Below are 25,412 nucleotides of genomic sequence, written 5' to 3'. Positions count from 1 at the left end.
ATCAGGCAGTAAAAGTCTTACAACACCAGGTTAAAGTCCAACAGATTTGTTTCAAACACGAGCTTTCGGAGCACTGCTCCTTCCTCAGGTGAATGAAGAGGTATGTTCTAGAAACATATATATAGACAAATTCAAAGATGCCAGACAATGCTTAGAATGCGAGCATTTGCAGGCAATCAAATCTTTACAAATCCAGATTGACGTAACCCCAGGTTGAAGAGGTGTGAATTGTCTCAAGCCAGGACAGTTGGTAGGATTTTTCAAGCCCAGGCCAGATGGTGGGGGATGAATGTAACGCGACATGAATCCCATGTCCCGGTTGAGGCTGACTCATGTGTGCGGCACTTGGATATAAGTTTCTGCTCGGCGATTCTGCGTTGTCGCGAGTCCTGAAGGCCGCCTTGGAGAACGCTTACCCGGAGATCAGAGGCTGAATGCCCTTGACTGCTGAAGTGTTCCCCGACTGGAAGGGAACATTCCTGGCTGGTGATTGTCGCGCAATGTCCGTTCATTCGTTGTCGCAGCGTCTGCATGGTCTCGCCAATGTACCACACTTCGGGACATCCTTTCCTGCAGCGTATGAGGTAGAGAACGTTGGATGAGTCGCACGAGTATGTACCGCATACCTGGTGGGTACCCTAACCTACCCTAACCTTAATACCTCTTCATTCACCTGAGGAAGTAGCAGTGCTCCGAAATCTAGTGTTTGAAACAAACCTGTTGGACTTTAAGACTTCTTACTGTGCTCACCCCAGTCCAACGCCGGCATCTCCACATCATAATCAGGCAGAGTCACTATGGTTTTGTAAAAGGGAAATTGTGTTTGACAAATTTATTAAAATTATTTTGAGGATGTAACAGCAGGGTCGAAGAGGTACCAGTAGATGTAGTGTATTTGGATTTGGGTGGGCGGACCTGTAGAATTTCCTGGTTGGCCTGCACCTGACTTGTCCTCAATTGTAGGTGAGGCTGGCAAGGCTGAGGGCAATGTGTACACCCTCATCACTTAAGGACTGCCTGGACTTACGGGTCAGGGGGAAGAGCTCGGCAGGTCACCCTGGTTGGGACTCAGGCACAAAGGAGTGGGGAGGTGCCTCCAATTAGGTGTTTTCCCCCCCCCCCCTAGGTCTTCCCTCGCTAATGGTCTCCACCAGGGCCTCCCCTCACCTCTCCACAATGACACCCCCATTTACCTGGTCGTGTACCCCAGAACTAAAACTGAAGAAATTGCTTGCACTCCCAGTCCTGGCCACCGCTGGCGCTACTGAGACTACAGTACTATCGGCCAATCAGGTTGGTGTGATTCCACAGGAAGAACCTGATGTTATTGGCATTAAAGGGGACATATCCCTTTCGCTGTACCTGCACCACGGGCAACAATGACCATCATGGACCTACCTTGCATTGAAGATTAGATAAAAGAGTTGAGGTGGCAACAAAAGAGTGAGATTGACTAACTGCGAAAAACATTGAAATATGTGAGTGTTGTGTATTTTTTTAAAGCATGCAGAACAAGATAGATGTATATTTTGATATGAAGTGAGTGACGATTGGGAGCCCCGCGTTGGAAGCCAAAGGAAATAGGAGAATGAGCTTGAAACGCGGACAGCGATAAGAATGCGGCGCCGCTTTCTGGCCTCGGAGGCCGTCGTCGCTGATGCGCAGGCGCGTGGAGATTGCATCCGGGGCGGGGGTGGGGGGTAATGGGTGCGCACCCGGGGGATTGTGGGTAAGCAGCGCGCCCGGGGGATTGTGGGTAAGGTGGCGGATGTTGATGTTGCCGGACTCCAGTTCCCGGTCCAGCGGCGGCGGACACGGTCTGTTTGCGAAGGTGAGGGAGCCCCAGCCGGGATCTAGGCCGGACCAAACCAGCGTTCTCTCTCTCTCACTTTTCCACCCCATTCCCCCTGCAGGGAAGACCGGCCAGGCCCCGCTGAGGAATTCCAGTCGGATTTATCCCCCGGGGAACGGGGCGGCCGCCTGGCCATGTCACCGCGGCCTCTCCTGTCGCCTCCTCTTCCCTGGGGTTTGGGCTGAACCGCGCTCTCTCAGGAGAGGGTGAATTCTCACCCGGGGCCTTGTTTGTGTGTGTGGAGCTTTGTAGAGGAACCTCCTCCATTTCTTGTTTCTGAAGAGTTTCATTGATGTGGGCTGTAGAACCGAGGGCAGCGGAAAATATAGTCTAGACAGGAGGAGGTTTAAATTTAAAGTATTCTCTCCTCCCGGGATTTCCTGCATTATTGAAACTGAGTTTCTCTCATGCTATCCTACAGTTAGTTCCCATGTCAGCTCTGCATTCGCAGCTGCTTCTTGGTCTGAATCTGCTGCTATGGGCGAGTGATCTGCACGTCAGCATCTTGAACTGACCTGGAGATGTGGATTCTTGACTTACTGACAGTCAACATCCGATGGCGGTGAAGGTGTTGAGCTCTGAGTTACACTATCCAGCTCCGAGGCTAGCCCCTGTATAATAATGTTGAACTGGTTTCCTGTGTAAGAATAGATGGGTCTTAGTGGGATAAGATTCAACCCTGAGTTCATCTCCTGGAAGGTAGATAACCCTTTTTTAATTTAATCTTTGATCAGTGTCCTGGCAGTTGTTCAGACAATAACTTGCTCAATTTGCTTTAATTTCTTCCTACCTATTCCCAAGTGGCCTGGTATGCCATTGTTTCCATGGGATTTCCTGTTGCAATTGGATTGGCTTGCCATTGTCTCTGTTCATTGACAATGTGTGCTAAGCCACTCTGATCTTGGGTTCAGGGATGGTAAACTGGCCAGAATGACTTACTGAAGGCATGTCTTCATAGCCACCAACTTTGTTATGCTGGGAGAAGGGTGTGTAGATAGCCTGGGTCACATTGAGATCCAAAAAGACGAGGTGTTGGATGTCTTGAAAAATATTAAGGTAGATAAGTCCCCAGGGCCTGATGGGATCTACCCCAGAATACTGAAGTAGGCTAGAGAAGAAATTGCTGAGGCCTTGACAGAAATCTTTGGATCCTCACTGTCTTCAGGTGATATCTCGGAGAACTGGAAAATAGCCAATGTTGTTCCTCTGTTTAAGAAGGGTAGCAAGGATAATCCAGGGAACTACAGGCTGGTGAGCCTTGCGTCAGTGGTAGCAAATTTACTGGAGAGAATTCTTCGAGACAGGATCTTCTCCCATTTAGAAGCAAATGGATGTATTAGTGAGAGGTAGCGCGCTTTTGTGACGGGAAGGTCGTGTCTTACTAACTTGATAAGATATTTTGAGGAAGTCACAAAGATGATGCAGGTAGGGCAGTGGATGTTGTCTATATGGACTTCAGTAAGGCCTTTGGCAGACTGGTACAAAAGGTGAAGTCACATGGGATCAGGGGTGAGCTGACAAGATGGATACAGAACTTGCTCGGCCATAGGAGGCTGAGAGCAATGGAAGGGTGTTTTTCTGATTGGAAGGCTGTGACTAGTGTTATTCCGCAGGGATCAGTGCTGGGACCTTTGCTGTTCGTAGTATATATAAATGATTTTGGAGGAAAATGTATCAGGTCTGATTAGTAAGTTTGCAGATGACACAAAGGTTGGTGGAATTGCGGATAGCGATGAGGACTGTCAGGATACAGCAGGATTTAGATCGTTTGGAGACTTGGGCAGAGAGATGGTAGATGGGGTTTCATCCAGACAAATGCGAGGTAATGCATTTTAGAAGGCCTAATGCTGGTAGGGAATATACAGTGAATGGTAGAACCCTCGAGTATTGACAGTCAGAGAGATCTAGGTGTGCAGGTCACTGAAAGGGGCAACACAAGTGGAGAAGGTAGTCTAGAAGGCATACGGCATGCTTGCCTTCATTGGCTGGGGCATTGAGTATAAAAATTGGCATGTCATGTTGCAGCTGTATAGAACCTTAGTTAGGCCACACTTGGGTATAGTGTTCAATTATGGTCGCCACACTACCAGAAGGATGTGGTGGCTTTAGAGAGGGTGTAGAAGAGATTTACCAGAATGTTGCCTGGTATGGAGGGCATTAGCTATGAGGAGCGATTGAATAAACTCGGTTTGTTCTCACTGGAATGACGGAAGTTGAGGGGCGACCTGATAGAGGTCTACAAAATTATGAGAGGCATAGTCAGAGTGGATAGTCAGAGGCTTTTTCCCAGGGTAGAGGGATCAATTACTAGGGGGCATATGTTTAAGGTGCGAGGGGCAAGGTTTAGAGGAGATGTACGAGGCAAGTTTTTTTACACAGAGGGTAGTGGGTGCCTGGAACTCGCTGCCGGAGAAGGTGGTGGAAGCAGGGAAGAAGGGGCATCTTGACAAATACATGAATAGGATGGGAACAAGGATATGGACTCCGGAAGATTTTAGTTTAGATGGGCAGCATGGTCAGCACAGGCTTGGAGGGCCGAAGGGCCTGTTCCTGTGCTGTACTTTTCTTTGTTCTTTGCTCCCCATCCTCTATCAACCCAATATAAAAGCATCAATAGGGTTGCAAGACCAGCCTGAATCCCAGGTAACAACATTAAAGTCGATAATGAAAAACCATAGAACAAGAATGACCTGTCAATAGTTATATTTGGCAGAATATCAAAATTAAGATGGAAACAGTTGGACAAGGAATCACAGTTAAACTTCAAGATGAATGGTTTGCAGTTGTAAAAACAGATCAAAAATTAACCTTATGAATAAAATACATTGCAAAGACCTACTGCAATTACTGGACAGTACTCGTAAATTCCCGATGCTACTTTTGATTCCGTAATGGTTGACTTTTCACAGTATTGAGATGTTCATTAAATGAGAAATTCAATCCCCACTTATATTTTCATGGTCATATTTGCTATTTTTCGAAATTTCCCTGTAAATTAATGTGGTTGTTTAAATTAAATATAATTTAAGAGACCTTTAATTTCCTTTATTTCTAATGTACATATCCCTACGTAAACTCTCCATTTTTAAGTGGGCAGGGGAGAAAAATATGTTTTTGTAAATAAAGCTCTGTAGGATAGCACTGGTAGCATCATTCATGACACTTCAGTGACATTTGTGCTGAGGATTGAAACCTTTCAGAATGGTTACATATTGTGTATTCATATTTTAAACATGCTGTGTATTAGATGATGGATCATATAGAGGATGATACTGCCTATTCAAGAAAAGTGTACAGTGACTTCATGGGCATTTGCTATCAGAGAGGCAAAAATAATCATTCCATGATGATTGAAACTAGCCATTAGATTTGGGGCTCTTGATTATTGATATAAACATTGTCAATCACTCGCAGCCATTGTGTAATCTGCTTCATTTACTTTTCCATGATTTTTTTAAAAACACTTTTGGTTGATATCAGCAGAAAATATTCCCAGGTCAACAAATGCACTTGGATACAGAATAAACTATGCCCAACAACTTGAAACTTCAAAACTTGCTGCATCATTGTGAAATATTTCAATTTCATCAAAGGCTGTACCGTGGCCTCTTGACCGAGATTGCTAGTTGGTGCTGAATTATTGATAGCGCTGTGCTGTCAACCCATGACAATTAGAAAAGGTCTGTCCAAGTTTATTTAAAATAGGTTACTTACAGCCAGGCGACAGAGAATAGTTTTATCTAGCTTGACGGGATTTGAGTTCATGTACCAAGCACAACAGATCAATGACTAATTACTACCTAATTATCTGGGGACAATTTTAGATTTAAAAAAAAAATTTTGTCGGAACAGGTTGATTTCTGAAAATTTGATTTGATATATTTGGACAAGTAGTGACTTCAGGAAGGAGCGCACTTTGGAGACACTTACTGAAGATGGGACCCCGACGGAAAAGCATCAAAAGGTGCTCCAACGTGAATGAAGGAGGGGAAGCTGCAAAGCAAGATGAGCCGAGGGACTATATGAATCAGTTCTCACATGAAGTGCTCTGTCATATATTCAGGTCTGTGCAGATTTTTTCAGGTCTTTTCACCTTTTCATTATTGTGAGGGGAACCAATTTGTGTGTGTTCGGCTTGGTGTCCCTCTCTCTCACTTTCTGCCCCCACCCCTCTCCCAAACACACTAGTTAGGGGTGCGGGCGGCCATTTGCCCCCCTACCCCGCGTGCTCTGACATTCAATCTGACAGACAGCCCTTTGATTTCTTTAACTACCTCAGCCTTAAAAATATTCAATTACTCAGTCTCTGCTGTTGTCTGGCAAAGTGCATTCCCCTTATTTGTAAATTGTCTGCCCTAGTTTTGATGTCTTTCACAAGGGGAAACATCATCCAAGCTCCCTCAGGATCTTGTGTATTTAAATAATACCACTGGCCTGAACTTCCGCAGAGTGAACTTCTGCAGAGTGGCAATCCGCATCGGTCGGCAGGGATGGGGTCGGAATCTGACATCGGCGGGGAGGGGGGCGAAATCGGAGGTCAGTGGGGAGGGGCGGAATTCCCTTCCAATCTGATACTGGGGCCTTCTGAAGTTATGGTCCCGCTCTCATTCTTCTAACTCCAATGGATGTAGGCCTGACCTGTCCAACTTCTCATAAGATAACCAACTATCTTATCCCAGGTATCAGTTGAGTGAACCTTCCATGAACTGTTTCTCATGCAGATAAGGAAATCAAGACTACACAATAGTTCAGGGGCTGCATTCTCCGTCCCGCTGCACCACGTTTCTGTTTCAGCACGCCGGAGGATGCTCCGTTAAGCCGGCTGGTCAATGGGGTTTCCCATTGTGGGGCAGCCCCACGTGTCTGGAAACCCCCGGCCTGCCGGCAAAACAGAGCATCCCGCCAGCGGAGAATCCAGCCCCTGATGTGGACTCACCAATGTCTTGTCCCAACTAGTTATATTCCACTTCCAGTGCAATAACCAAACAATTCCTATCTGTCTTTGTGTTATCAGCAAATTTATTTATATATTTGTATTCATGTTATAATATATGTTTGATCCCTTCATCTAAATCACTGACGTAGATTGTAAATAGTTGAGGCCGCCAGCACTGATCCCTGTTGCACTCCACTTGTCACATCCTGCCAACCTGAAAATGACCCATTCATGTCAACTCTTTGCTGTAGCTAACCAATTCTTCATCCATGCTGATATGTTGCTACCTGCAATATACGCTCTTGTTTTGTGTAGTAACCTTTGTTGTGGCACCCTGTCCTATGTCTCCTGAAAATCTAAATGGAACACATCCACAGTTTTCTCTTTATTCATACTGCTTATCACAGTAGCAAGGTGGTTAGCATTGTTGCTTCACAGTGGCAGGGTCCCAGGCGCGATTCCTGGCTTGGGTCACTGTCTGTGCGGAGTCTGCACGTTCTCCCTGTGTCTGCGTGGGCTTCCTCCGGATGCTCCGGTTTCTTCCCACACCACTTCCCACAAAGTCCCGAAAGATGAAAATGAAAAATGAAAATCGCTTATTGTCACGAGTAGGCTTCAATGAAGTTACTGTGAAAAGCCCCTAGTCGCCACATTCCGGCGCCTGTCCGGGGAGGCTGATACGGGAATCGAACCGTGCTGCTGGCCTGCTTGGTCTGCTTTAAAAGCCAGCGATTTAGCCCAATGAGCTAAATCAGCCCCAGATGTTCTGGTTAGGTGAATTGGACATTCTGAATTCTCCCTCTGTGTACCCGAACAGGTGCCGGAATGTGGCGACTGGGGGATTTTCAAAGTAACTTAATTGCAGTGTTAATGTAAGCCTACTTCTGACAGTAAAGATTATTATTCCTCAAATAAATCTTAATAAATTAGTCAAACATGGGGGCAGGACAGTGGTGCACTGGTTAGCACTGCTGCCTCACGGCGCTGATGACCCGGGTTCGATCCCAGCCCCGGGTAACTGTGTGGAGTTTGCATACTCTCCCAGTGCTGCGTGGGTGCCCCTTACTTGGAAAAAAATATAAAATAATTGGGTACGCTGAATTTGTTAAAAGAAAATTCATCAAATGTGATTTCCCTCAGGCAAAATCATGTTGACCATGCCTGATTGCATTGAGATTTTTGAAGTGTCCAGCTGTAACCTCCTTATAATAGATTCCAGCAATTACCCTACAGCAGATGTTAAGTTAACTGGCCTGGAGTTTCTTGCTTTCTGCCTCCCTTCTTTCTGAGGAGAGGAGACACATTTGCTATTTTCCAATCTGCTGAGACTTTTCCAGCATCTAGGGAATTTTGGAAAATGAAAATCAATGCATCTACTATCTCAGCAGACACTTATTTTAAGACTCCAAGATGAAATCCAGAAGTACCTGAAGACTTGCCAGCTTTTCATAGAATCATAGAATTTACAGTGCAGAAGGAAGCCATTTGGCCCATCGAGTCTGCACCTGCCCTTGGAAAGTGCACCCCACTTAAACCCACACTTTCAACCTGCCCCCGTTACCCAGTAACCCGTTCTAACCTTTTTGCTCTAGAGTCGCCAGGTATCTTTCTGATACCACCATGAGGTTCAAAGCCAAGTACTGATCAATAACTCAATACACCAGTTAGTAAGTTTGAAATCAATACACATTTATTATACACACAGTCAATCACTACTCGTGCATAAACTCTACTTACTAAACTATCATTACTACTAAAAGCCTATACGTAGCTTCGAATGGCCCACCAGGTCAGAGGAACAATGACCGTTGTCCGGTTCTGATTCTGCTGGCTTCGAACTGGTACGGAATAGTAGCTAGGAGCGTCTATCTCGTAGCGTGCGTTGATCTGAGACTTACTTGGTTGATGTAGCTGCTAGGCAGGTCTCTCCTTGTTGAGAGCCAAGCCCAAGAGAGCGAGCTGAACTTGGGGACGCTATCTTATAGTCCCCAGGGGTTTCGCGCCCTTTTGGGCGGGCCCCGGACTGGGTCCCAATTAATTGGACCATGTCTCAATCGTTCTTATCGATTTTCTCCAATACCGGAGTTGTTCCCTGATCGTTGGGCGGGCTCTATGTTGTCGTTGGCCTGCCTTTGTCTTAGCTCCCACTGGCGCCACGGTGTCTGTCTTGGTCCCGATTGTTTCAATGTCTCTTTTTGTCCCTGGAGATAGCTCATTAATATGTTAATGGCTATTGGTTTTGGTTCTGTCTGGGTTCTGCAAATCTTAATACACAGGAAACCTTGCACCTGCTGGTATTGTTCAATTTTCCCTGCACTCCTTGCAAGTGTCCATTTTGAAATCGGGACGTGGCCACCCCAGGTGGCTACACTCCCTCCTTGTGATCCTCAACGCGAAGCGTGAAGGATCACATTACTACAATGTCTTCGTCCTCTGACCAAGTGGGCACTCATGATTAGGCTCTGCTCTGACCCTAACTATGCAATAAATTTTTAACTAAACAATTGTACATACACGTCATCAAAACTCTATGGGGGCGCTATGTCATTAAGGACATGCATTACAAAAAAATAAAAACTGGAACCTCTAACTATCCTCAATAAACTATTCTTATTTAAACCATTCAAAAATATACTAACTTCCTAACTGTACAAATAGCAGCATTCAAATTTTTCTCTGGTTTGGCAGTCAAACGCAGAGTTTTACAATCCTTTATTCACGAAACGAACACATTTCTTTATTCAACATCGAAGACGCACAAACAAAAACAAATGTGCTTTATTACATGTCAAGGGGTTCGGGAGCCTGGTGGAAACCGAAAATAGGGGATCTTATTCTGTATACTGGGGTGCGAGAGCGGCGGGCTCTCCTTTGCCATTTCTTCATGCGAATGGTCTGCACGATGCTGCAGAGTATCGCCAGTGCTAAAAGTGTTTCGACAACATACGAGAGGGATTACCATGTGATAAACTTATCACACCATGTCGGGGTACTGTTGACTGTCACTGGGCTCTGTGTGCTATGAGGGAGTGAATCATTGACGGCCTGTGGGGTGGGGGGTGAGGGGGTTCGCGTTCGTGCGCAACCAGATGGATCCTATGATCCCTACAATAAAGATGGAGGTCGGCTTCATCTTCTCTTTTCTTTCTTCTCTTCTCGTCTTCCAAGAGCGTCTGGGATTCTGTGAATACAAGCATAACATCTGTTATTATCTTGCTTAAGATCTCGTGTGTTTGGCTGTCCTTTAGTGCCAATTTCCCTTTATAATCGGTCACCGTCTGTGACTCCCTGATTTTTTAAAAAACCGGATTTCAGGACCAGACAGTCTCGAAAATACTGAAACAGTGTGAGCCGTCTCGCAGCCTGTGCGATTTGCCATCCTAATGTTTGAGGATGTAAATAGCATAGGGGGAAGCAACCAAAGGGTTACTATAAAACAGAACAAAAACTTTTGGGCTGTGCTCTACCCGAGCTTCGTTGACCAGAGGGGGGGTCCTCAAACAGGGCGGGGATAAGTGCCGTTTCTCCACTGCCTGAGTAACCGGCAAGAACGGGCAAGAATGTAGTCATCGTGGGGGTTGCAGTAATGCCTCTACCGTTAAATCGGAAGAGCAATTATGAAATGCCCTCTGGCAAGTTTTCAGAGGTATCTGCGGACAAATTTGGTGTGGGGCTGTGGAAGGCTGTTTTAATCTCAGACAATGAACATTTAACAAACACAAACAAACAAACATGCAACGAATATCGTGCAGGTTCCATCAGAAAGGACACAGTTTCTCTCTAGCGGTTCCTTTTTAAAACATCATCTGGACACCTCAGTTTTCTGTTGCGAACAGGGTCGAAAAGGGATTCGCGTGGTGGGAGTCAGACTCAATGACATCATCTTCTCCCGGCTGCCATACTCTTGTCTGTATAAGTTTCGCCAAAGCTGCATGATGTGACTTGGGGTTCATCTCATCGTTCCTGATTAGCCTGAATGAATTGTCGCCGTGTCATATATGTGGGTCTGGTTGGGAGGTACTGGAGTTGAGGTCGTCATCGTTGGGCGGTGGTTCTGGGTCAGGGGCTTTAATGTATGTGATCTTGAAGGGATCACTCTAATTGTTCTCAGAGTCGCTGGGAGTGGGGCCTGTTGCAGGGGGATAGTATCGTGGTGTGCTGTGGCTGTCGTCAGTGTTTTTGCTGTCGCTGTCGCTGCTGTCTGTGGGCGGGGAGAGGCGGAGTCGTGTTTCGGAGCGGAGTCGAAGATGAGTCCATGGATAGGCTGGAGCAGCTGGGGGAGGGTAGGAATGCGTTCCCTGTGGGCGGGGCGAGGTCGTCTGCTGCGGGAGCAGGATGTGGTGTGCGTGGTTAGACTGTGTGCCATATGCCTTGAGCTGGTTAATATGAAACCACGCAGACTTTCCATTGGGCTACTTTATCTTGTACACGGAGGAGCTTACTTTGTCCGAAATGGAGTACGGACCTGAGTACTTTGGTGACAGGAATGTGCTGGGGTTGTAAAGGGAGATCATAACTTTCTGCCTTACTGCAAACTCAGTCGCATGCACTGTCTTGTCGAAACAAGCCTTGCTCTGTTTCTTTTGTGTGCCCAATCTTACTGCGGCTGCTAGTTGAGCCGTATTAACATTTTAGATTAGCTGTTGCACAACATTCTCGTGGGTGAGGGCCGTCACTTCGGGCTGGTCAAGTCCAATCCCAATAAATATTCTGTGCCATTCATGGGGCGCCTGGTCATGAGAGTGTGGGGGGTGTATCCTGTGGACGTGGATACCGTGTTTCGTAAGAACATCAGTGCAAATGGGAGGACTGAGTCCCATGTGCTGTTGTTCTGTTGAACCATCTTCCTAAGGGTGGCTTTTAGCGTCCGATTCATCCTTTCAACAATACCACTTGACAGGGTGGTATGCGATGTGAAATTTTTGAGTAATGCCAAATATTGTCAGGACGTTTTTCATAACACGTCCTGTGAAATGGGAGCATTGGTCGGACTCTATGCTGCAGGGGAGTCCCCATCTTGTAAAGATGTGGTGGGTCAGAATTTTGGCTGTGGTCTTTGCCGTATTAGTTCTTGATGGGAATGCCTCTACCCATTTTGTAAATGTGTCGATGACCACCAACACATATTTATATCCATTTCTGCAAGGGGGTAAGGGTCCTATAAAGTCAATCTGGAGGTTAGCCCATGGGCCATTAACGGGGCGGGTGTGGCTAAATTGAGCCTTTTTTGCATATCTGTCCGGATTGTTCTGGGCACCGATCAAGCAATTCTAAACGTAGTGGGTGATATCTGCTTTTAAATTTGGCCACCAGCAGAGCTGTCTGAGGTGGGCTACAGTGGGCAATTCCCTGATGTCTATGATTGTCATAGAACAAACAAATGAGTTGGTTCCTATCCTGTTCAGGAACCACATAGAGGCTATCTTTAAGGATCACACCGTCATGTGTGATTATAATATTCCTAAATTTGTCATAAGGGGCTGGGAAGGTTCCCTTTAAAACTTCCCTGAGCTTTTCATCTTGTCTCTGTGGCTGCGTTAAATCTTGGATGTTGGTCTGGGAGACCTGAGCTCCGTGTACTGGGGCGCTTTCGGGAGGGGGGGTTCGAAAAATAACCATGTCTGGAGCCTGCTTTAGCTTGGGCGTCTGCTTTTACATTTCCAGGTGGGGATGAACAGTGGTGACTACAAACTTTTACGATGCCATATTTCCTGTCCTGTGCCTGGTTTAAAATATGGCGGAGTAATGGGGCTGATGGTAGGGGTTTTCTGTCTGCGGAAACAAATCCTCTTGCTTCCCACAGGGGTAGGAATTCTGTTAAGCTGTTGCAGACATACAAGCTGTCCGAGTAGATGTCTTCCGGGCTGGGGAACGAATCGGGGTGATCTACAAAATACGCAATTGCTGCCAGTTCTGCTGACTGCGAGCCCAAGTGTCCTGGCAACTTTAGTGAAATTTCCTCTAGGGCCGTCCCTGCGTGTCCTTTACATAGATACCGCATCCTGTTATGCGTTTTCTGTCTAAAACTGTGGAAGAGCCATCACATATATCTTCAGGGGTGCGCACGTGTCTGTGGGCTGGGGTCTCAGGGGTGAACTACCTATCTTCCTGGGAGGTGTTTTTGCGATGAAAGGGCATGTCTTGTGTGTGGAGATAATCTCACATTCATGAGGGGTGCCTGGGTACTGTAAATTGTCCGCAAGGAAAGTGTGGGTCTTTGTCCTTTTAACGGTGATGTCCCGTCCCTGTAAAAGAAGGGTCCAGCGGATTTGGCTGACTGCCGTCTTTAAGTCGGCCGTCTAATAATAGCTGTGTTGGGGTGTGTTCTGTGAGGATGGTGATGGGGTTGAGTCCTGTTATGTACGAAAAATACTGAACTGCCCAAAAAACTGCAAGCAGGTGCCTTTCACAGGCAGAAAATCCTTGCTCTACAGGGTCTAAAACGCTTGAGGCGTATGCCACGGGTCTTAACTGTTCATGCCGTTCCTGGAGGAGCATGGCCGAAAGGGTTCGGTCGGTGCTAGCTACTTCTATAGTGTACGGGGAATGGAGGTCTGGAACTTGTAGTGCGGGGGTTGTGGTGAGGGCTCGTTTTAAAGCGTCCACGGCATCTGTATGCTGCGAAAGCCATTCCCAAGGTGCTTTTTTCTTGAGAAGGTCGGATTGGGGTGCTGCTTTAGTGGTGAAACCGTCGATATGGTTTCGGCAGTAGCCAACCAGTCCTAAAAATGACCGGCGGGCTGAGACGTTGTGGGGAAGGGGCAATTTGACACTCGAGTTAATCCTTTTATGCTCGATCTCGCGTTTACCATGCGTGATAATTGTTCCCAAATATATCACCTTTTCTTCCAGAATCTGGGCCTTTTTGGGGTTAATCTTACATCCGATTTCTTTCTCAGTGCTAGAAGCAAGATGTGCTCTGCCTTTGTGTCTGTCTGCAGTAACAGGTCGTCTACGTATTGGACCAGACATTCGGGGCGGGAACATGTAACTAATCCATTTGCCAGTTGTCTGTGGAAAATGGAGGGGGAGTTGTGGAATTCTTGTGGAAGGCATGTCCACGTGTATTGCTGACCTTTAAAAGTGAAAACAAATTTATACTGGCACGCTTTAGCCAATGGAATGGACCAGAAGCCGTTGCTAATGTCCAAAACTGTAAAGTATCGTGAATGGAGTCCCTGCTTGAGCATGGTCTCGGGACTTGTGGCAACAGTGGGGGCTGCGGCTGGGGTCACTTTAAGTTCCCGGTAATCAATGGTCAGTCGCCATGATCCATCAGGTTTCCTAACTGGCCAAATCGGGGCATTCTTGGTGGAGGCTACTGATCTTAGTACGCCCTGTTCTCATAAGCTGTCTATTACCTTTGAGATTCCTCCCTCTGCCTCCTGGGGAAATCCGTACTTTTTCTGGGGTCAGGACCTGTAATCTGCACTGATCCAGCCATTCAGCCAGTCGTGTTTGTGCTGTGCAAATGTTGCTTTGTGTTCTTGCAGGACCACCCTAACCTGTTTGTCTGAACTAATTATCGTTGTGTCAAACCAGGATTCGCCTACTGTGAGCGTGGCGGGGGCTCTTGCTGTTTTTACCATTTTCCAGACACATTTGTTTACTGGATCGAATGAAAGGTTGTGGGAGCTCATAAAGTCAATTCTCAAAATGTGTTCTGCTGTGTGGGGTAGATCAACTAAAACTATGGGGTGTTTGGTCGTTATATTGCCGATCTGAATGGATACAGGGGCTGTAATGTGTCCCTGTTGTGAGTGGCCTGTGAAGCCGCTGAGGGTGATGGTGTCTGTAGTGGGCCATGTGTCTTTCTGAAACATGGTGGAGGAATTAAGTGTGGTGCGGGACCCTCCTGTGTCCCAAATAAATTCAACGGGCTGACCCCGTACTTTTGCTGCAACGACCGGTCGGCCGGACCTATCCCAAAGGGTGTCGCAGACCCAGGTTGGGGAGCCCAAACACCATCAGCCTGTGCCGTTCATGTCTCCCTGGTCTGAACGGGCGCTTAAACAATGAATAGGCTTTGTCCTATTCCTATTTAGGGTGCCTGTCTGTTGGGCTCTTTGTGCTTTCTGCGGGGCGTTGCACTCTCGTGCAAAGTGTCCTAATTGACCACAGTTGTAACATTCTTGCGATTTCTGGGGTGGGCTGTTCCTACTCTCATTTACCCATGCGGGGTTCTGGTGCGCTTTAATTGCATGCATGTCTGCATCTGCCTGCCCTTCATCGGGTTTCCTAAATGCAGTTTTATTGTGTACGGATTGCTCCCAAGCGCGGGACAACCTTTTTAAAACACATTTCTCGTTGTGGGCCTCATCTGAGGGGTCATAATTTGTGCAAGCTCTCTGTCCTGCCTCTGTTGCATGAGAGATCAGGATTCGAGTCCATTTGGCCATGTTATCTGAGGACAAATGGGCGCGGGCTAAGTCTCCGAAAACTGCCGTGAAATGAATCCACAAGCATCCAGCAAATCCTGTGGAGTGCTCGGTCTTCTTTTGCCTGCATTTATTCCGGCCTTCTACCGGGTCTCCTCGGTTATAGCCGATCACATCAAGGATCGCTGTGTGCATCTCTGCTAGGGTGCCTCCTCCTACATTCTGTGGGTCGGGAAGGACTGCTACTACGGAAGGGTCTAGGCTCAAAACTGTGAGCTTCACCTGCTCTCTCTCGTCCAGGCCGTACATAGTGGCCTGTTGTTTAACTTTTGCAAAGAATTGGTGGGGATCTGAAGTGGGGAGGAACGGTGTGATTTTCTCGCACGCATCCCGTAATTGGGTCACGGTTAAGGGGGTTGTGTACATGAAATCCGTGTCTCCTTCTGCTGCGGCTCTGCATTGTGTAGTTACCGGATTCATGGGGGTGTGTTCTGTGGGGGGTTGGGGTGCTCTTCTTTTCTGGGGCTTCTCCTGCGTACATGCTCCATGTACGTACCTATGGGCTGTTTCATTTAATTCTTGCCAATCGGGGCCGTTTTCCTCATCTAATTGGGATCCGAATGTGCTCTGAAAGCCATTTTGGACTGAAAGCAGAGATTGCAATTCTGCAATTTGCTTCCGGCACTTTGCATGGTCTACCGAGCTCTGCCTTTGTTCCGTTGTGGAAGCATGGAGTGCTCGTAGAGCTGCTTTTAAATCGCTGCACAGCTTCTGCAATGCCTCTACCTGCTGCTCTGTTTCTTGTCACTAGGACCGCACGTTGTGTCCTGGTAGGCCTTGTCGTACTGGGTCTGGAAGCTGCTTAAGTGCGCCGGTCAAGACTGGTGTGCTCTCTTGGCATCATCCACCTCTCTGTCCTTTGCTGCCAACTTCCCTTTTAACTCTCTGTTCACTTTCTCTATCTCGCTCACATCTACTTTACTTATCCTATCTCTCTCCTCTATCTCTCTATGGAGAGACCTCCTCTGTGCCTCGCAATTGTGCCAGACAGGACACGATTGCCATCGGCTTGCGAGCTTTTCCAAAGCACTTCTTCTGAATCTCTCAGGTTCTCCCACCAAGTATGTCCTATACGCGCGGGACCTGTTTCCTCATTTGCGCAAAATTCGCTCCAAATCCTTTCCCTTTGAGGTACTTTCTAATCTCATCTTCCCAAATGGGACACTGTCCTACTCTACTGGTCGCTGCGACCACGAATTCCTGCGGGTTCATGAGGTCATTTTTCCTATCTGAGTTCTCTTTAAATTTGGAAGAGGGGGTAATAAAGCGGTGATGCAAACACGGGTACGGCTTATGCTAATTTCCGGAATACAAAACTCCCGACAGTTTTTCGCAACAAAATCTCTCGGGTTTACCTTATATCCCTGTTAGTACGCATGCATTAAAACACTTCCGAATTCTGTGAGGTTTGATCAGTACTGCTTAAACTTTTGTGGTTATTTCTGCTTCCAATTGGATTTCTAATTCAAATTTCTGGGTTCTCTCGGAGTGGTGGGGGGGGGGCACTTCTAAGTCAAGTCCCGTCAGAGGTCGTCAGTAAATGTTGCTGGTTATGCTTTTCCTTAATTTGCTCTGTTTTAATAACCTTTGCTCTAGAGTCGCCAGGTACCTTTCTGATACCACCACGAGGTTCAAAGCCAAGTACTGATCAATAACTCAATACTTCAGTTAGTAAGTTTGAAATCAATACACATTTATTATACACACAGTCAATCACTACTCATGCATAAACTCTACTTACTAAACTATCATTACTACTAAAAGCCTATACGTAGCTTCGAATGGCCCACCAGGTCAGAGGAACAATGGCCTTTGTCCGGTTCTGATTCTGCTGGCTTCGAACTGGTATGGAATAGTAGCTAGGAGCGTCTATCTCGTAGCGTGCTTTGATCTGAGACTTACTTGGTTGATGCAGCTGCTAGGCAGGTGTCTCCTCGTTGAGAGCCAAGGCCAAGAGAGCGAACTGAACTTAGGGACGCTATCTTCTATGGAGAATCATTATATTGCAGAATGATGCCATTCAGCCCATCAAGTCTGCAGCGACCCTCTGAAAGGATACCCTACCTAGGGTCAGACCCCAATCCCATCCCGCTAACCCAGTAACCCCACCTAACCTAACCTTTTGGACACGAAGGGGCAATTGATCATGGCAATCCACCTAACCTGCCCATCTTTGGATTGTGGAAGGAAAGCAGAGCACCTGGAGGAAACCCACGCAGACACGGGGTGAAAGTGCAAACTCACCCTGTAGTTATTTGTTTCCTTTTTAAACACCTGTAGAAACTCTTACTGTCTATTTTCTCCCTCGTTATTCTTTTAGTCATTCTTTGCTGTATTGATATTTTGTACAAGCTGCTGACTTACCACGCTCTTTGCAGATCTGTATGCATTTCTTTCAATTTGATGCTATCTTTCACTTCCTTTGTTAGCCATGGATGCTATCTTTGGAATGTATCTTTGTTCAGTGCAATGAAATATCTCCTAACGTCTGCTACCTGCACCTACCTCCCTTTCCTTTAGCCTAGTATCCCAGTTCACTTCAACCAGCTCTGTCTTTACACCCTTAGTTTTAGACCCACTCTTCTCTCCCTCAAACTAAATTCAGTGGTTACTGTTACTTCGGGGTAGATTTATAATGAAGTAATTATTTTGCTCTTATAGAACATAGAACAGTACAGCACAGAACAGGCCCTTCGGCCCTCGATGTTGTGCCGAGCAATGATCACCCTACTTAAACCCACGTAACCCGTAACCCAACAATCCCCCCATTAACCTTGCACTACGGGCAATATAGCATGGCCAATCCACCTAACCCGCACATCTTTGGACTGTGGGAGGAAACCGGAGCACCCGGAGGAAACCCACGCACACACGGGGAGGACGTGCAGACTCCACACAGACAGTGACCCAGCCGGGAATCGAACCTGGGACCCTGGAGCTGTGAAGCATTGATGCTAACCACCATGCTACCGTGAGGCCCCCAAATCTATCAAATCTAAAAAGCTTGCTTTCTGGTTGGCTGTATAACGTGCTGCTCACAGAAACTGTCCCAAAAGTAGCCTATGAATTCATCTACCTTTGCCAATCTGATTTGTCCAATTTATATGAAGATTAAATTCACCCATGATTATTGATATACCTTTTACTCAAGCCTCATTATTTCTTCCTTTATATCCTGCCCTAAAGTGTGGTAAATGTTAAGGGATCAGTCAATTATCCCCACAAATAACTTTGTACCTTTACTATTTCTTATTTCTGCACAAACCAATTCTACATCTTGTTCTAGAGAGGGATGACCTCAACTCTAATATGTTAATACCATCTTTAAATAACGGAGCAACCTTCTTCCTTTTCCTAGCTTCCTATCCTTCTGACCTGTCACATACCCTTGAATATTCAGGCACCAGTCACTGACATCTTGCAGCCATATCTTTGTAATGGCTATTTATTTCCATTATTTCTCAATTTATCTGCTTTGCTATAAATGCTATATGCATTTGGATACAGAGCCTTTAATTCAGTCCTTTTTTAATTCCTGAATCTTTTAGCCTTATCTGCTGGCTCACTCTTAAGTTAGTATGTTCTGTCCCTTACTGCTATGCTCTGATTATCATTCCTCTTATTGCAACCTTGTTCACTTGCCTTGTCTTCTCTTTAATTTATTCCATCTTCCCAAACTTGATCCTTTACTCCTATTTAGTTTAAAGCTGTCTCTACCACCCTAGTTATCATAGAAGTTACAGTGCAGAAGGAGGCCATTCGGCCCATCGAGTCTGCACCGGCTCTTGGAAAGAGCACCCTACCCAAGGTCAACACCTCCACCCTATCCCCATAACCCCACCCAACACTAAGAGCAATTTTGGACACTAAGGGCAATTTATAAATGGCCAATCCACCTAACCTGCATATCTTTGGACTGTGGGAGGAAACCGGAGTAATTATTTTGCTCTTATAGAACAGTACAGCACAGAACAGGCCCTTCGGCCCTCGATGTTGTGCCGAGCAATGATCACCCTACTTAAACCCACGTAACCCGTAACCCAACAATCCCCCCATTAACCTTGCACTACGGGCAATATAGCATGGCCAATCCACCTAACCCGCACATCTTTGGACTGTGGGAGGAAACCGGAGCACCCGGAGGAAACCCACGCACACACGGGGAGGATGTGCAGACTCCGCACAGACAGTGACCCAAGCTGGAATCGAACCTGGGACCCTGGAGCTGTGAAGCAATTATGCTATCCACAATGCTACCGTGCTGCCTCACCAGAACACTGATCCCAGCATGATTCAGGTGAAGACCATTCCAATGGTATAGATCCCACTTTCCTCAGTACGAGTGCCAGTGGACCATGAATTGAAACCCATTTCACCCGCACCTAACTTTCTAATCATATTTACCCTACACCAATTTACTAGAGACTCGGGCAATAATGAAGGGATTATTGAGCTTCTGCTTTTTTAATTTAGGCCATAACTGTTCATACTCCCTCAGCAGAATCTCTTTCTTAGTTCTATCTATGTCGTTAGTGCCCACGTGTGTTTTATTTGATACACAAAATACCTGTGGAGATATTGTTTCATATGGAGCAAGTGGTTGACTGAAAAGCTGAGATGAAATCTTTCAATTTCTGCTGATAGTTGCCTGACTTAGTAGGGCTGGATTAGCTCAGTGGGCTAGACAGCAGGTTTGTGATGCAGAACAAGGCCATGTGTATGAGTTCAATTCCCGGACCAGCTGAGAATTCTGAATTCTCCCTCTGTGTACCCGAACAGGTGCCGGAATGTGGCGACCAGGAGCTATTCACAGTAACTTCATTGCAGTGTTAATGTAAGCCTACTTGTGACAATAAAGATTATTTACATTTTTACATTTACATTTTCGTATTCCTTTCTAAACTGAGCACTGAAGGGACATGAGGGAGAGAAGGGAAAGAAAACTGAATCTGTGTTGTGCTTAGTTGCAATACACTCATGTTGATCTATTCTTGTATAGTTATGGGGCTGGTTTAGCACATGGCTAAATTGCTGACTTTTAAAGCAGACCAAGGCAGGTCAGCAGCACAGTTCAGTTCCCGTACCAGCCTCCCCGAACAGGTGCTGGAATGTGGCGACGAGGGGCTTTTCACAGTAACTTCATTTGAAGCCTACTTGTGACAATAAGCGATTTTCATTTCATTTTCATGTGCAGAAAGTCTCTAGCGCTCCATGTTGTACTAGAGAATGTGAATTGCACTCTCTCCTAGTTTTTAATGAATGTGTCCACTTTTTAAAAATTACTTAAAAAAATTATTTTAACAAAGTATCCAGGATTCTCACTGATGTACATCAGGATTCTATCATTGCCACCCCCTTATATCATTTACGTACCACTCCTTGATAATCCAAAAGCATGGAATCAGCTTTCCTATATGCCATATCTCTTGCAACTTATCTTTTGACTACATGGCTGCCACAATTACCCAATGACCTGTCTAACATAAAGACCTGGATGTGATCAAACTAGCTTTCTATCTCCGGCTGGACAAATATTGGAAGCGGAGGAGCATACAGGGTGTGGGAAGATGAGGAGTGCCATGGAATTATTTTTTGATTGCTCGCACAAAGAACCAACATAGATATGACGGATGTCCTCCGTTGCAAATTTTCATAATTTCATAGTCTGGCTTTAATGATATTAAGCTATTTACCATGAACACTACGCGCTTCCTCAGCCAGAAATGCAACTTGCAGGTATACTTCAATACTGTTCTTGTCAGCTTCCCCATTTCAATCATTAATAAACTGGTTGTGCTCACCTGGTTCCCATCGTCCGTGGCCTTGATTAGCTTCTCTGACTTGCTGTGTCCTAGAGAATCAACTTCTAAAATTGTTCCACACTATCTTGCTTCCAGTTCTGTGCACTTGCTCACATCCCATATAAGCCAATTTTTAACCTTTCTTATCCCTTGTATATTTCTTATTTTTTTGTCCACCTTTTAGCATCTTTCACTACATCTTTGCCTTCAAAACTCTTAAGATGCTGAGCTTTCATCCCAAGATCCTCTTCCTTCGCTCCCTCCTGGGCTTGGTGTCCACTCACCAACTATATGTCATCAGTGCTATGGAAATTTTATCACTGACATGGTCATCTGGTCATTTAATTTATTTTCCTCATCAGCTATATTGCTTGCCTGCTTTAAACCCTTCCATCAGTGGGTAATATTCTACTCCCCATTATTATCAATATGCTAAGTCATCTATCAATATATTCTTTGAACTTTCAACTACTAATGGTAGTAGTGATGCTATTAACATGTAATGCAAACCATAGTCTAGTTTTTCTAGATATAAACTCTGTTATTATTGATTATGTAAGCATTAGCTTGATGTCCAAGTATCTTGTTTGCAGGTATCTTCCCCTGCAGGACATTATGTGTATGGAATGTTTGTCCCGGAAGTTGAAGGAGGCAGTTACTGTATATATGCGAGTAGTGAAGGTTGTTGACCTATGTGCTGGCCGCTGGTGGGAGTACATGCCATCAGGTGGGTAAAACGTAAAAACTAAAGTTAAGTTCACATATTGCAGTAACATTTGACTTTCAGACTCAGTTAAAAGTCAATTCCTCTTGCTTTCATGCAAAGTTGAAACCTATGTTGCAATCTGAGCTTTGAATTCTAGACACAGTGGTTAGCACTGTCGCTTCACAGCGCCTGGGTCCCAGGTTCAATTTTCGGCTTGGATCACTGTCTCGGCGGAGTCTGCACATTCTCCCTGTGTCTGCGTGGTTCCCTCCGGGTGCTCCAGTTTCCTCCCACAAGTCCCGAAAGACGTGGTGAATTGGATATTCTGAATTCTCCCTCCGTGTATCCGCACAGGAGTGTGGTGATTCGGGGCTTTTCACAGTAACTTCATTGCAGTGTTAATGTAAGTCTATTTGTGACAATAAAGATTATTAGAAAATTATTAAACCTTTTTTACTTTGTACTTGTGCAGGTTAAATGCTGGCTGCTATAATGGTTGACTTTGGCTTACTTTATTTCAGTTTCAAAGAAAATGTCCATGTGCATTTTAATTGTGTCTGTCAGCACAAACAAGACCATTTAACGTATACCTGTCTCAGTTCTTTGGTAGATGTATCCAATTAGTTCCACTCCCCTGCTCTTTCCCCTTAGCCCTGTAGAGTTTTTACACTTCAAATATGTATGCCATTCCCTTTTGAAGGTTACTGTTGAATCCCTTTAGGGCAGTGCATTATTCCAGATCACCATAACTTCACTACATAAAATAAATCCATATTTTGGCACTGGTTCCTTTGCCAATCAACCTTCAATCTGCTCTCTCTATTGGCCCTTGTGTCTTGGAAACAATTTCTCATTATGTGCGCTGTCCAAATGCTTCTTGATTTATAACTCCTCTATCAAATCTTTCCTGAACCACCTCTGCTCGAAGGAGAACAACCCCAGCCTGGAAACACGAGAAGTTTTCCAGAGGAGGCCATTCAGCTTATCTGTGCCGATTCTTTAAAAGAGTACTCGTGCTTAGATCTGCAGCCCACTTTTGTCCGTAACCTTGTAAGTTCTTCTTCAACATTTAATATCTGTCCAATTCCCTTTTAAAATTAATTGTGAAATCAACTTTCTCCATCTTTTCAGATGGAATACTCCAGTCTTGATAACCTTGTAAGTTCTTCAACATTTAATATCTGTCCAATTCCCTTTTAAAATTAATTGTGAAATCAACTTTCTCCATCTTTTCAGATGGAATACTCCAGTCTTGATAACTGAGAGGCTGGTGGGGGGGGCGGCGGCGAGAGTGGAGATTCCCCCATTTCTCCTCCGATCTTTTGATTATGATTTAAAATCTATGATGGTTGCTTACTGGCAGTTTCGCCAAGAAGAATATTTTTTCTCCACCTCCGCTAAAACCTCATTATCATAGGCCATTTCTTAACGTTCTCTGTTCGGAGGAGAATAGTCCACTTTTTGCAAACCTTTTCTCAACTGAAATTCCTCATCCATGGTAACATTTTGGTAAACCTCTATTCCTTCTAAAGCCTTTACATCTTCCCTGAAATGTGCTGCTTAGAATGATCGCCCATACTCCCAGCTGAGTGCTAACCAGTGATTTATATTCCTGCATCTGTCCATTTAACCATCTTGCTTATGTCATTGTGTAGTCTACAACTATCCTCATCATTGTGTACTGGGTTGCTAAATTCTTTAGCTGCAAACTTTATATTGCTGCTCCTTACAGCTAGGCTGTTTGTAATGTCCATATAACTGAAGTTTCTCAACCTTGGTGAAATTCTAGCAATTCACTGTGTGCCTCCGTAAGGCCTGAGGTTCTTGTTAAAGTGTGATGCCCAGCCCAAAATTGAATGCAGTACTCCAGCTGGGGCCTAATCAGTGATTTATAACAGTTTGGCATTACTGCCTCATTGTTGAAAGAGGCAGAGAGTAAGATGAAACAGTTAAAGGGTGTGTATGACAGATGTCGGGTTGATTTTACAGGTGAGAGCTAAACTGAATATTGGAAGTTCAGAGGGAAAGTGAGAAAGGGAAAATGCAAAGAAAGAGTATGAGAAGAGACTGGCAGCTAACATAAAAGGGAAGAGAAAAGTCTTCTCTTGGCTTATACATAGTAAAAGGAAGAGTGGGGCTGATTAGGAACCAAAAAGGAATGCATATAGCCAAAGGAGTTGACTATGGTATAAATCAGTACTTTCGTCTGTCTTTGCAAAGAAAAAAAGATGCTGCTAAAGTCAGTGGAAAAAGGTCGTGGTTGAGATGCTAGATGGACTAAAAATTAATGAAGAGGATATGCGAGAAAGACTGTCTGTACTTACAAGTTTTTAAGTCACCAGGGCAGGATGGGATGCATTCGAGAATACTGAGACACGCAAGGATGGAGTATGCGGTGACACTGGCCATAATATTCCCATGCTCCTTGGATAGCCCCACTCCTCCTTTTACTATGTATATGCCAAGAGAAGACTTTTCTATTCCCTTTTATTTTAGCTGCCAGTCTCTTCTCATAGTTTTTCTTTGCATTTTCCCTTTCCCTCTGAACTTCCTATATTCATTTTGGTTCCTTAGATATACGTATGGTGCCAAAGGACTGGAGAGTTAATTATACCTTTTTCAAAAAAATGTGTAAGGATAAGACCAACAACTGCAGACTAGTCAGTTTAACTTCAGTGGTGGGAAAAGTTTCAGAAACGATCGTCAGAAATTAGCAGTCACTTGAACAAATATGGATTAACCAAGGAAAGTCAACATGGGTTCGTTGAAGGAAAATCATGTTTAATTTGATTGAATTTTTTGATGAAGTAAAAAAGAAGATTGTTGAAGGACTGTGTGGCAAAATATGGCTCCAACTCATATGGCTCCAAACTCTACAAGTTTGCTGATGACATGACCATAGTGGGTCGGATCTTGAACAACGATGAGTCAGAGTACAGGAGGGAGATAGAGAACCTAATGGAGTGGTGTAACGACAACAATCTCTCTCCATATCAATAAAACTAAAGAGATGGTCATTGACTTAAGGAAGCAAAGTACTGTACACACCCCTGTCTGTATCAATGGGGCCGAGGTGGAGATGGTTGACAGCTTCAAATTTCTAGGTGTGCACATCACCAACAATCTGTCCTGGTCCACCCACGTCGCAGCTATGACCAAGAAAGCACAACCACGCCTATATTTTCTCAGGAAACTAAGGAAATTCGGCATGTCCACAATGACTCTTACCAACTTTTACAGATGCACCATAGAAAGCATCGTATCTGGCTGCATCACAGCCTGGTATGGCAACTGCTCAACCCAAGATTATGAGAAACTACAGAGAGTTGTGAACACAGCCCAGTCCATCACGTGAACCTGCCTCCCATCCATTGACTCTGTCTACACCTCCCACTGCCTTGGAAAAGCGGGCAGCGTAATCAAAGACCCTGCCGCCTGGCTTATTCACTCTTCCAACTTCTACCATCGGGCAGGAGATGCAAAAGCCTGAGAACATGCACTAACAGATTCAAAAACAGCTTCTTCTCTGCTGTTACCAGACTCCTGAATGGCCCTCTTATGGACTGATCTGATCTCTTGACACATCTTCTCTACTGAGTAATGCTACACTCCTGTATGCTTCACCTGATGTTTATTTATATTGTGTACTCATGTATGCCCTATGTTTTTCATGTATGAA

General features: G+C 45.3%; 1 protein-coding gene across 8 annotated transcripts in view; it reads left to right on the top strand.

Annotated features, from left to right (window-relative positions):
* Positions 1–1,341: 1,341 nt before the first annotated feature.
* fbxo38 (F-box protein 38) overlaps positions 1,342–25,412 on the top strand; it is a 78,251-nt gene continuing 54,180 nt past the window's right edge. For 2 of the 8 annotated variants that reach the window (XM_038795589.1, XM_038795582.1), the window contains exons 1-3: positions 1,758–1,831; positions 5,705–5,915; positions 21,621–21,754. In XM_038795589.1, the coding sequence (XP_038651517.1) occupies positions 5,788–5,915; positions 21,621–21,754 (262 nt within the window). In that variant the 5' untranslated portion in view covers positions 1,758–1,831; positions 5,705–5,787. Of the gene's footprint in view, positions 1,479–1,749; positions 1,832–5,704; positions 5,916–21,620; positions 21,755–25,412 lie in introns of those variants that run through there. The other 6 variants (XM_038795588.1, XM_038795586.1, XM_038795585.1 and 3 more) reach the window with 6 other exon arrangements.

This window comes from Scyliorhinus canicula, chromosome 4 (genome assembly GCF_902713615.1).
Source record: "Scyliorhinus canicula chromosome 4, sScyCan1.1, whole genome shotgun sequence".
NCBI classification, from domain to species: domain Eukaryota; kingdom Metazoa; phylum Chordata; class Chondrichthyes; order Carcharhiniformes; family Scyliorhinidae; genus Scyliorhinus; species Scyliorhinus canicula.
The sequence above is the reverse complement of the archived record's forward strand: the minus strand, read 5'-3'. Positions and strand labels throughout refer to the sequence as shown.